The sequence below is a fragment of the Ctenopharyngodon idella genome, chromosome 10 (assembly GCF_019924925.1).
Source record: "Ctenopharyngodon idella isolate HZGC_01 chromosome 10, HZGC01, whole genome shotgun sequence".
Lineage (NCBI taxonomy): Eukaryota > Metazoa > Chordata > Actinopteri > Cypriniformes > Xenocyprididae > Ctenopharyngodon > Ctenopharyngodon idella.
This window is the reverse complement of record NC_067229.1, coordinates 19823660-19836072: the sequence shown is the minus strand read 5'-3', so window position 1 is coordinate 19836072 and position 12413 is coordinate 19823660. Positions and strand designations below refer to the sequence as shown.

The window sequence follows — 12413 nt, the reverse complement described above, 5'->3', positions numbered from 1 at the left end:
GAAGACAAAAAAACATAAATGTTCTCTCACCGTTCCTGATTTCTAACATGCACTCACAGCGTTCGGCGCGATCTTGCGGCTTTCAGAGCAAAAACGAAAGCTGATGCTCTCCGTATGTTTTTCCATCATCTCCAGTCACGTTCACATGTAAATTGCGCAAGCTTATTTTGTCAATTAGATCAAAAGATCTGAAAAAGCCCGTACATTTAACTGCCCATAGACCCTCCCCTCAAAGAAATCAGGACAGAAGTGGTTGAAAGTGGACAAAAGAAACGGATTAAAAGATCAGGTATAAACGGGAATGTGTCTCCCTTTTGTACTTGTGATCTGATTGACCAAAATGCATCTTAATACCAGGTGTAAACAGAGCTGAAGAATGCAACACACACCTCACACATTTCAGCACGCAACATGGCAAAAAATCGAGCTTGTGTTGCTTGAGGAATTTGATTTGTGCATTTGAGAAGCACATTTTTTGGGCCCTACTGTCCTCTACTGAATATCTTACATTCCAACAACTTTTCTTCACTATGACCAATACTACCTTATGAAATAAAGTCCTGTCAGTGATTTTCGACACTAAGACAAGAAAGTCTGTTAGTGTGACACAATAGGACCTTTCAGGGCTTTAAATAAATGACTATTCTCAGTTGAAATACTTCCCTTAGAGACTCGTCAGCTGAAGTAACCAGATTTACCTTTTTTAGCAGAGTTGAATGATTGGATAGAAGTTTATTCAGACAGGTTGGTAAGTGATTTTATTGCATCAGTCTGAGCAGACTAAAGACCATTCACACCATTAATGATAACTATATTAGCATCCAGTCCACACCAATCATTCTGTTTAGTATAAGTTTGTGCTGCAGTTTTGTTGTCTGCCTCTTTAAATGCTCAAGCTCTTTGATGTCGGATGGATTCTGATTGGCTGTCAATTTTTTTTATCGTTCATCACTTTGAAAATTTAATCTGAAACTAATTCCAACTAGATCATTGTGGTGTGGACTCTGCTTCTCTTTTAAATTTAAGTTTAAAATGATTTTTAAAACATTATCATTATAGTCTGCACCGCACTATCCATTGGGTGCAAGTAAACAAACTTGTTTTGCGCCATCCAGTCAATCACATTTGCTGTGCAGTTTAGTGTAGAACTATTTCATCCCATTTTTGTTCCAAGAAGAAAAAACTGGAATATTCCTTTACAAGATTACTGCTGAAATACTGTGACGTGATGATGTTTAAACTCTTATCCATGATCCTGAACATCTGCTTTGCATGTACAGCCAAACCGGAGTGGATCCAGAAACCTGTGGACAGTCAGCTGGAGGAGGGGCGCGCCGGGTACCTGCACTGCCATACACGCGCCACACCTGAACCCGAGGTCACATGGTACCGGAACATGCAGCCAATCACCACAGAGGTGAGTGGGACAGTGATGTCATGCTGATATCATATTTGTAATGTGATCTGTAACTGTGTCCTGAGGCCAGTGAATCCTTTTGATGTCTCTGAAAATGAAGATGTGGTGATTTTTCTACTTGGGAAAGATGATCCTCTGCTGCACAGCAAATATTAACACTCATGTCGTGTTATGGATATTGGCCTGAAGAGGATTTTCTTTTTCCTGAAATGTTATACCCTGTGTAACCAAAGTCAGTAAGTTTTAGTCCAATGCGATAACAATTTTTGACCATTTTTGTCTTTTGTGGGGGGTTTTTTCATACCTTGTTACATTTGTGATATTCCTGGTCAAAAAAAAACAAATAAAAAATTGCTTATGAATCTGTCATTATGCTATGTTATTACCAATTATTGGATTCAGTCTTTTTGTGAACTTTTTCTTTTATTTTTATTTTTTTTTATATAATTAGGACAGGCTTTGTATTGGGGGCGAAGCACTGAAAGTGCATAGGCACCTACCTATTGTATCCATTAGTTGCCATCTCCTTCTTCTTCTTTATTTGGCACATGGATAGAGGACAGTCAGAACTACAGCAAATTTGATGTCTCTAGCCAAATCCCTCTAGTGGCACCAATTGTCAAAATTTTAACTCACGTTTATGCTAATAACCTTTGAACCGCAAAGTACTAAATTCTTTTTTCCTATGATTCCTTGGCTCAAGACAATTTGATTGCACCCTATGATGTAATTTTCTTAAAAACCTACCTTTTCGAACTCCTCCTAGTTTCTCAGATGTTCATGAAAATTTAACCAGATCATCTTCAGACCACGCTGACAAAAATGATGGAATTCAAGTTGATTAGTCAAACCATTCTCAAATAATGCACAAACAAATTTGACGAAGAGCACAGTGCTTTATCGTATTCAGACCAAACTTGGTGTATGTTATGACAGCCCTGAGGATACCTGCAGAGTTTTGGCACAGTGCCACCTAGTGGTCAGGAGATGTGAAAAATATCATATCGCCCATTTTGGGAATCTGCCATTTTGAATTTTTGTTTTACGAACACGTTGGCGTATCGTTATGAAACTCGGTAAGTGTCGTCAGCATCATGCCCCGAAGGTACTCAATTTTTGAAATAGTGACACTTTGTGGTCAAAAATTATAATGACATTTCAAAAATGCAAATAGCTTTTGATTAGTTTTGCCTATTTTATTGAAACTGGTCTTAATAGATTCCTTGGGTCATGCTGAGTACATAATTTTGCCATAGTCGGCCAAACTTCCTGTCCGCCATTTTGACTTTGACCTATTTTTAAAGGGTTAGTTCACCCACAAATGAAAATAATGTCATTTATTACTCGCCCTCATGCCGTTCCACACCCGTAAGACCTTTGTTAATCTTTGGAACTCAAATTGAGATATTTTTGTTGAAATCCGATGGCTCCGTGAGGCCTACATAGGGAGCAATGACATTTCCTCTCTCAAGATCCATAAAGGTACTAAAAACATATTTAAATCAGTTCATGTGAGTACAGCGGTTCAATATTAATATTATAAAGTGACGAGAATATTTTTGGTGCGCCAAAAAAAAACAAAATAACGACTTATTTAGTGATGGCCGATTTCAAAACACTGCTTCAGGAAGCTTCGGAGCGTTATGAATCAGTGTATCGAATCATGATTCGGATCGCGTGTCAAACCGCCAAACTACTGAAATCACGTGACTTTGGCGCTCCGAACCGCTGATTCGACACGCTGATTCATAACGCTCCGAAGCTTCCTGAAGCAGTGTTTTGAAATCGGCCATCACTATATAAGTCGTTATTTTTTGTTTTTTTTGTTTTGGCGCACCAAAAATATTCTCGTCGCTTTATAAAACTAATATTGAATCACTGTACTCACATGAACTGATTTAAATATGTTTTTAGTACCTTTATGGATCTTGAGAGAGGAAATGTCATTGCTCCCTATGTAGGCCTCACGGAGCCATCGGATTTGAACAAAAATATCTCAATTTGCGTTCCGAAGATTAACGAAGGTCTTACGGGTGTGGAACGGCATGAGGGTGAGTAATAAATGACATTATTTTCATTTTTGGGTGAACTAACCCTTTAAGTGAAATAAGTGAAAAAAGTTCACTCAAGCTTATTAACCTTAAAAAACCTGAAGTTCGAACAGATTGAATCCAGTGTTTGGCAAAAACATGACATAATGAAAGATTTATAAGCAATTTTTGCGTAGGCTGGTCATTTTTGACTGGAAACACCAAATTAGGTAAAGGATTTTCAACAGCACAAAAATGCAGTCATCATGTAGTGTTTTTATTTGAATGCGCTAAACACACACACACGCTCTCTTTGTGTTTTGGAAAGGACGTTCGCTTCAAGCTCTTCCCCAATGGAACTTTGCGTATAAATAACGTGGAGGTGTACGATGGCCACCTGTACAGCTGTGAGAGCAGAACGGAGGCAGGAAAACTTAATGCCCAGGCGCGGGTCTATGTGCTCGGTAAGGAACATTTGTTATGTGCCAGTGGTTGTTTTGTAGTGGGTTTTTCAATGGCCAATGTCATTTGTCTGGATGTCAAGGCGGCTGATAATTATGCCTCTATATAAAAGCCACTCGGGGCTGTGCTTTACAGAGCGCTTCTCACCAAGTGTTCGCTGTTATGATATCTGTTTCAGAGCGTCTGAAGTTCACACCGACGCCGCAGGCCTACCAGTGCCTGGAGCTCAATAAGGAAGGAAATCTGCAGTGTTCTGCCAAGGGCCGGCAGATCCCCACCATCCGCTGGATCAGAACAGGTCTGCAGAGAAGTAAAGATGCAACTTTACTACCGTTGTGAATTGTTACCCCAACAGCTGCCAAAATTAATGTGAAATAAAACCTAATGTGAAAAAAAACAAACAAACAAAAAAAACATAAAGGGTTAATTCACCCAAAAATTAAATATCTGTCATTAATTGGTCACCGTCATGTTGTTCCAAACCCGTAAGACCTTCGTTCATCTTCGGAACACAAATTAAGATATTTTTCATAAAATCCAAGAAGCTTTTTTATCTCCCATAGAAAGCAACGAAAATGACCACATTCAAGGTCGAGTAGTAGTAAAGACATGGTTAAAATAGTCAACATGACTACAGTGGTTCAACCTTAATGTTATGAAGTGATGAGAATACTTTTTGTGCGCAAAAACAAAACAAAAATAACGACTTTATTCAACCATTTTTCCTCTTGTTTTTGCACACAAAAAGTATTCTCATCGCTTCATAGCATTAAGTTTGAACCACTGTAGTCATGTTGACTATTTTAATCATGTCTTTACTACTTCTTTGGACCTTGAATGTGGTAATTTCGTTGCTTTCTATGGGAGATAAAAAACCTCTTGGATTTCATCAAAAATATGTGAATTTGTGTTCCAAAGATGAACGAAGGTCTGGAATGACATGATGGTGAGTAATTAATGACAGAAATTTAATTTTTGGTGAACTAACCCTTTAATATCCTAAAATTTATATACAGTGGATCCAAAACAAATTTGCACACCTATGTCATAATTTTCAAGCTGAATATTTCACAAAACTAAAATTATTTAAACAATTCTGACACTTTGTGATTCTCAGCAATTGGTGAAACATGTTCATACTATAACCACAAGTGCAGTTCATCACATTAACTTTAAGCCACATGAAGCCAATGTATTTGTTACACAACCTTAATCACAAGGCTAAACTATATATCTAGTTTATGTGCATATAAACTCCAAATATCCTTTAAAAAGAACTTTTTTTAATCTCTCAAAATGTCTTTTTTTTTTTTTTTTTTTAGCAAACTTTTGCAGGTCCAGTGATTATTTTCATCTGAAGCTGAAAATATTATATCTGATTTAGCAGCAAGATCCCCTCTCTGCATTCAGTCAACTTTATGTATTTGTCATATAAATATTGTGACAGTTGACTTGAATCTTCAGTGCAAACACAAATCATATTTAGGTTATAAATGACTGTGAAATGACTGAACTTGACCGCTCGGTTAAGAAATTGTGTGTCCTTGAAATTGAAAATAACTGGTGATGGAAAAAGTTGATTCTGATTTAGATGTGTGTCTGTGTCTCTGGCACCCCTTGCAGATGGCAGTGATATCTCAGTGTGGGTGGAGCAGCAGAAGGGGACATTGCACTTCACCACAGTCACACGGGCCGACGCAGGCAACTACACTTGCCTGGCCACCAATGATCAGCAGGGAGAGATCAGAGCCGTTGTCCAGCTTACAGTCGCAGGTACAGAGGATGGAAGCCTGGGTTCACATGACTTATATAAACCACAGCCAGCTCTGGTGTTGAAGTGAACTAATTAATGTATTTCTGTTTTCCTTGAAAAATATCCCTTGACCTCCATGTTTTTGTCTCCTTTTTGTTTCCATTTGCTCTAACTCCTTTCCCATTCATTAGTTTATGTGGCGTTTAAGCTCAAGCCAGAGAATACCACAGTATATCAGGGGCACACTGCAGTACTTCACTGTCAGGCCACTGGAGACCCTCCTCCCTTTATCCAGTGGAAGAAAAAAGACAAGTTTCTGGAGGCAGACAAGAGCAGGTAAATCACAAACATTGTCAAAATTTCGGCTTTCTTAAGTTCAAACTGAAGCAGGATCATTTGAATATGTCAGATTTGGCGAATTAAAAAATTTCTTAAGCCGCTGAATCTTCTTGATTACTCATTCTTGATTACTCTGAATCTTCTTGATCACACAATTCAGATTCCAGAAGATGCCCAATGGCTCTCTGGTCATTCATGATGTCAGCACAGAGGACACGGGAAGCTACACTTGCATTGCAGGAAACAGCTGTAACATTGCACACACTTCGGCAGAGCTCTACGTTGTGGGTGAGTCCGACACCCTCCACATTCTTCAATAATTATGAGCCAATTATGAGCTATCAAATCTGTTTTTGTTATTTTCTGGACGAGTGTCCATTGCAGTTCCTAAAGTTGGAATGGTTTTAAAATTTGGCACAGGGTCTCAACACCTGTCATGCCAAATTTGAGGTTTATTTCAAACCCTCTGGCATCACCAACTGTTTTAATTTACATGTGCATTTAGGGCCAGATTTACTAAATGGGGCAAATTAGCGTGAGAGCACAGTTCCACAAATGCACCGATGGGAGTGGCAAGTTTTGCACATGATCTACTGCTGACGCACAAATTAAAGAACACGGACACAGTCAAATCATGACCAACGCAATCTAACAAGAGCAGTGCAAATTAGCGTTGGGTCACAAATAAGCAGAGCTGATGCTCATCAGGTGCGGGTCGAGAGAGATATATATATATATATATATATATATATATATATATATTATATAAAATTACACAAATATACATACATACATACACCAACATGGCTTGGCAAACGATATGTTCGGATAACGTCTTCCTCTGACATTCTGAAGAAATTAATACGAGTGGAAAATATTTTCTCCCTTCTACCACGCGCTCTCTGTTCTCTGCGGTGTCTCCTCCTAGCAGCAACAATTGCAGCCATGTCGCAAAATGGGTTAAGACTAGCTCTTTATCGGCGTTAAATAATGGCGCAAATACCAGTAAATTGACTGGGTTTGAGCTGGTGCAAGCTGTTAGTAAATCTGGACCTTAATATACATTTTAAAAGTCTTGTTGTGAACTATTCATCAGTGTGCGTTAATCCACAGAAATAGTTTCTATTTTTATCAAAATGCAATGATTTGCACGGCCAAATTTTTCCGACATCACCAAGCACTTATTCTTCAACCCCTTTCATCTAAACACCTGGTTATATTTTGGTATGTAACACCCACTTCATTCACATTATTCACTCAATTCCTTATGGATAAAATGCTTTTTTTTTTTAATAATTAAATTCGGTTTCTTTAATATGTGAAAAATGCAAACCCTGAATTTTAACCCTACTTACTTTTCAAACTTCTCGGAGCTTATTTTATTTTATCCACTTATTTTATGCAATATTCCAAATACAAATAGACAAAAGCACGTAATCACTGCTGCACTCTATGGGACCACGTCCTGCTGGTCAAACATGCCAAATAACGGTTATATTTGCTCTAATCCTTTCAAACCAGTTAGAATTCTTGTTCTGCTGTCCCATTTTTTTGTGTGTATTTAACCAAGCTTGGCACTCTATGCTTCTTTGAAACCTGGTAAATACTGAAAAAAGTTTCGAATGGACAAGCACTTTGAAGGTTCACACTTAACTAATTTTGGCCTGTCTCTGACGTACCAACTCAATTTCCAGATTAAGTTGAATTACAAAAGCTTTAAGTCTAGTGGCGGTGGTGACTTCAGAGAAAGGAGAGGCACATGAAATAGTTTTTTTGTGTGTTTTTGTGAGTTCAGGACTGTTAGATCCTAATTGAATGTTCATGCCAGTGTGTCACTTGATTTCTATAAAGAGACTATTTAAGTTGGGATCAAAAGGGATTCCGGAATGAAACAGCTTCTCTATCTAAAAACCTGGTGTTTAATGTATGTGTTTTGTGTGTGTGTGTGTGTGTGTGTGTGTGTGTGTGTGTGTGGTTATCTACAGAAAAACCAGTGCAGCACTCATTAGCAGATGATGAAAAGACCCCTTACAAAATGATTCAGACTATTGGCCTGTCGGTGGGGGCGGCAGTCGCTTACATCATCATCGTGCTGGGTCTCATGTTTTACTGCAAGCAGAGACGCAACGCTAAGAGACTCCAAAAGGGACAGGACGGAGATGAGCAAGAGGTGGAATGTCTCAACGGTGTGTGGTGTTACCTTTTGTTAGCATGCAACTATGTGAATAAATACATTCAGTTCTCTGATAAAGTTCTCTGATCAACCCATAGGGGACGTACAACAAAATGGCCACACCACAGCAGAGATCCAGGAGGAGGTGGCGCTTACCAACATGGCTGCCACTGGAAACAACAAACGCCACAGCAGTCATGACAAGCTCCATTTCCCCCGAAACAACCTGCACACCATCACGACACTGGGTAAAATAATAAACAATCCCAAACCAAAGACCTACATCTTGAGTGTCAGATCACAAGTGTTCAGCCAAACTAGGGCACATTTGCATTTAACCTACGACTGCAATGTGGTCACGTGCCTTTTTGCAGAAAAGGAATCAATCTACATTTTCTCCTCATGTAGGTAAAGGAGAGTTTGGTGAAGTGCTGCTGGCTAAAGCAAAGGCCAGTGAAGATGAGGAGGAGACCGTTGTGCTAGTGAAGAGTCTGCAAGCACGTGACGAGCAAATGCAGATGGATTTCCGTCGCGAATGTGACATGTTTGCTAAGCTCAGCCACGCTAACGTTGCTCGTCTGCTGGGCATCTGCAGAGAAGTGGAGCCGCACTACATGATCCTGGAGTACAGTGACATGGTAACATGAGCTCATTACTCAATTTCTGTCTATTTGTCTTTGCCTTTTAACACTTCATCCCTTCATCACTATATACATCCATCCAACCTACCTTTCTGTCTGTCATTGTTACTATCTATCTGTCTGTCTTTTTTGTCTATTTTTGTCTGTCTGTCTGTCTTTCTATGTGTCTGTCTGTCTCTATTTTTTGTCTGTCTATTTTTTATCTGTCTGTATTTTTTTTGTCTGTCGGTCTATTTTTTGTCTATCTGTCTATTTTTTGTCTTTATCTGTCTATTTTTTTTGTCTATTTATCTATCTATCATCTATCTATCTGTCTGTATGTCTGTCTTTCTATGTGTCTGTCTCTATTTTTTGTCTGTCTATTTTTTGTCTTTATCTATTTTTTGTCTATCTATCTGTCTATCTATCGTCTGTCTGTCTGTCTTTCTATGTCTGTCTCTCTATTTTTTATCTATCTATCTATCTATCTATCTATCTATCTCTGTCTATCTGTCTGTCTGTGTCTTTCTGTGTCTGTCTCTATTTTTTGTCTATCTATTTTTTGTCTATCTATCATCTATCTGTCTGTCTGTCTTTCTATGTGTCTGTCTTTCTATGTGTCTGTCTTTCTATGTGTCTGTCTCTCTATTTTTTATCTATCTATCTATCTATCTATCTATCTATCTATCTGTCTGTCTGTCTGTGTCTTTCTGTGTCTGTCTCTATTTTTTGTCTATCTATTTTTTGTCTATCTATCTATCATCTATCTGTCTGTCTGTCTTTCTATGTGTCTCTTTCTATGTGTCTGTCTCTATTTTTTGTCTGTCTATCTATCATCTATCATCTGTCTGTCTGCCTATGTGTCTGTCTCTCTATTTTTTTTTTGTCTATCTGTCTGTCTATTTTGTCTATCTGTCTGTCTATTTTTGTCTATCTATTTTTTATCTAGCTAGCTAGCTAGCTCAAGGCTGTGCAGTATAGCATATCCTCTTGTGGCAAATGGCTTTATTCTAGTTGTATTTTGAAGTGGTGATTTAAATATTGTGTCCTGAGAAGTGTTTCTCCTGGTCTTGTTTCATTTTGCTGTGTGTTATTTTCAGGGTGATCTGAAACAGTACCTGAGAGTGTCTAAGAGCAAAGACGAGAAAGTAAAAGTCCAGCCGCTCAGCACCAAACAAAAGGTAATTAATAACTGTCTGTAGTCTCTCATATAAACACACGCACACACACACACACCAGGACAAAACCCAAATACTCACTCTCTGCCTTTTGTTTGCAGGTGTCGGTGTGTCTGCAGATCGCTCGAGGGATGGAGCACCTATCCAACCAGCGCTTCGTCCACAGAGACCTGGCTGCACGCAACTGTCTCATCTCTTCCAAACGACAGATTAAAGTGTCTGCTCTGGGCCTTAGCAAAGACGTCTACAACAGGTATAATTAAATACATACAGTTTAGAACTGTTTAGAACTTTGTTTTATTAAATGAGTAAAAAGCCTCCTGTAATTATTATTCATGTGCTTGTTTCATGTACACTGCTCCCCCTTGTGGTGACAAAGTTGTTATTGTTTCTTTTCTGTGCTTGTGTCTGTTTCCACACAGCGAGTACTACCATTATCGCCAATCCTGGATTCCTCTGCGTTGGCTCCCATCCGAAGCCGTCTTTGAGGATGATTTCTCCACCAAGACGGATGTGTGGTCATTTGGAGTGCTCATGTGGGAGGTGTTCAACTTTGGGGAGCTGCCGTATGCTGACCTGTCCGATGACAAAGTTCTAGAAGGTACGGGATAGCCTCACAAAAAAGTGAGATGGGTTGCATATTGGCTTATGGTTATGTTTTGTTCCTGACCCTCTTTATTTGTGTCTTTATAGCTCTGCAGGAAGGGAAGCTGAAGTTGTCTCCTCCTCAGGGGTGTCCATCTCGGGTGTTCAAGCTGATGGTGCGCTGTTGGGCCGCCAGCCCCAAAGACAGACTGTCTTTCAGTGACATCACCACCGCCCTCAGCGAGCTGCCCTCTGAAAGTAAAGTTTGAGAGAATTGGATCGTCCTTCAAGCCATGATGTAAAAACTCTCCACCCCAAAAATTCCGATTCAAGTCCGATTAAAAAAAAAAAAAAGACTTGTTTTATTTTCAACCATCTCTTCCTTATGTGTGTTATTAAATATATATATATATATATATATATATATATATATATATATAAATGTTTAATAAAATGTTTTAGAAGGTTCCTCAAACATTTGGTTCTTTATGGGGTTTGTACAAAAAGCTGCCCTATTACTTCTCAGTTTGAGTTTGCACACTCAAAACGAAGAAATGTAGTAAAATAGTGCGTTTGTAATACCAAACCATGCACTGACCAATTTTATATTTTAGAAGGATTGTCTCGGGAGCCTCTTAATTTATTTAAAAGGTCCTGTTTGTTCAATGTACAGAAAGGTACTGTTTATATGACTTTTTTATGATGTTCATGAGTTAAGCCTTTTTATATAATTCAGAAGTACTCCGAAACAACTGTTGAGAAAACCATGTTTATAAGATGACTTTGTCATTAAGATCAAATTTCAAGTGCCTGTAAAATGAAGGATGTCTTGATTTTAGTATGCTGTATGTTACGACTTGGAAATGCCTTGAATGTTTTTTTTTTATATATATATATATATACATTTATAGTGTTTTATTGCTTAGTAAGAGTTAAGTGTTTTATCTTGTAATTGCTACCCACACGTTACATATCGGTTTCTATAAAAATCCAGAGGTATTCTTGACTCTGGGAAAAAAAAAAGTGAACAAAGATTTCTGTCGCATACTCTGCTGTTGCAATAAAATTTCACTTTTAACAAAGCTTGATTTCATGTTATGTAAATGTTTATTTATTTATTTTTTTAACCAAATGTAACAATGAAAATTTAAAGGGGGCCTTTTACAAAGTCTTGATTTTGTTTTTGGGCTCTATTACAATAGGTTTTCATGCTTGAATCTTCAACAAACATTATTCTTCCCATATTTTTGTAGCTCCTCTTTTCCCAGTAGTGATGGATGATTTCGAAACACTGCTTCATGAAGCTTCGAAACCTTTATGAATCTTTTGTTTCGAATCCGTGGGTCATAGCATGTGTCATATTGCCAAAGTCACGTGATTTCAGTAAACGAGGCTTCGTTTCGTCATAACTGTTTCAAAATGTTTCAATAGTTCACCACTGGGGGACGATCTCTGTGAATCCATGAATCATGCAGATTCACTGAGATCGCCCCCAGTGGTGAACCATTGAACAATTGTCTATGGTTTTACCTGACCTCTGATCAGTTTTGTAAATTTGTAAAGGTTTTAATGAGACATTAGTATAATCAAAAGGAATAATAGTTGTTAATAGTCTCTTTTTGGCCTGTTTAGCTGAGAGCAATTGGTTCAATTGATTCAAACCTTTGAAAAGTTTTGTTTCTCCCATCACCACTTCCCAGTCTGTCAGTAACGCTCTGTTTTGTTTCTGTCTCTATGAAGCCCCTCCTTCCAAAAAGCGTAGCGTGCTCTAATTGGTTGGCTGGGCCAGTGTGTTGTGATTGGTCAAGTGTGTTTGGGAAATGTCCCACCCCTTACCATAACAGCGAGTTTCAACC

The 12413-nt window shown here is 38.4% G+C and overlaps 1 protein-coding gene across 2 annotated transcripts in view; it reads left to right on the top strand.

The window, feature by feature from the left end:
* The window catches only part of ptk7a (protein tyrosine kinase 7a), a 37539-nt gene extending 25894 nt beyond the window's left edge, over positions 1 to 11645 (top strand). The window contains exons 8-20 of one of the 2 annotated variants that reach the window (XM_051910409.1): positions 1281 to 1417; positions 3776 to 3911; positions 4088 to 4219; positions 5533 to 5682; positions 5854 to 5998; positions 6162 to 6289; positions 7987 to 8187; positions 8273 to 8422; positions 8583 to 8812; positions 9895 to 9975; positions 10074 to 10225; positions 10395 to 10573; positions 10666 to 11645. In XM_051910409.1, the coding sequence (XP_051766369.1) occupies positions 1281 to 1417; positions 3776 to 3911; positions 4088 to 4219; positions 5533 to 5682; positions 5854 to 5998; positions 6162 to 6289; positions 7987 to 8187; positions 8273 to 8422; positions 8583 to 8812; positions 9895 to 9975; positions 10074 to 10225; positions 10395 to 10573; positions 10666 to 10826 (1982 nt within the window). In that variant the 3' untranslated portion in view covers positions 10827 to 11645. The remainder of the gene's footprint in view (positions 1 to 1280; positions 1418 to 3775; positions 3912 to 4087; positions 4220 to 5532; positions 5683 to 5853; positions 5999 to 6161; positions 6290 to 7986; positions 8188 to 8272; positions 8423 to 8582; positions 8813 to 9894; positions 9976 to 10073; positions 10226 to 10394; positions 10574 to 10665) is intronic. The other variant, XM_051910410.1, reaches the window with a different exon arrangement.
* Positions 11646 to 12413: the final 768 nt, after the last annotated feature.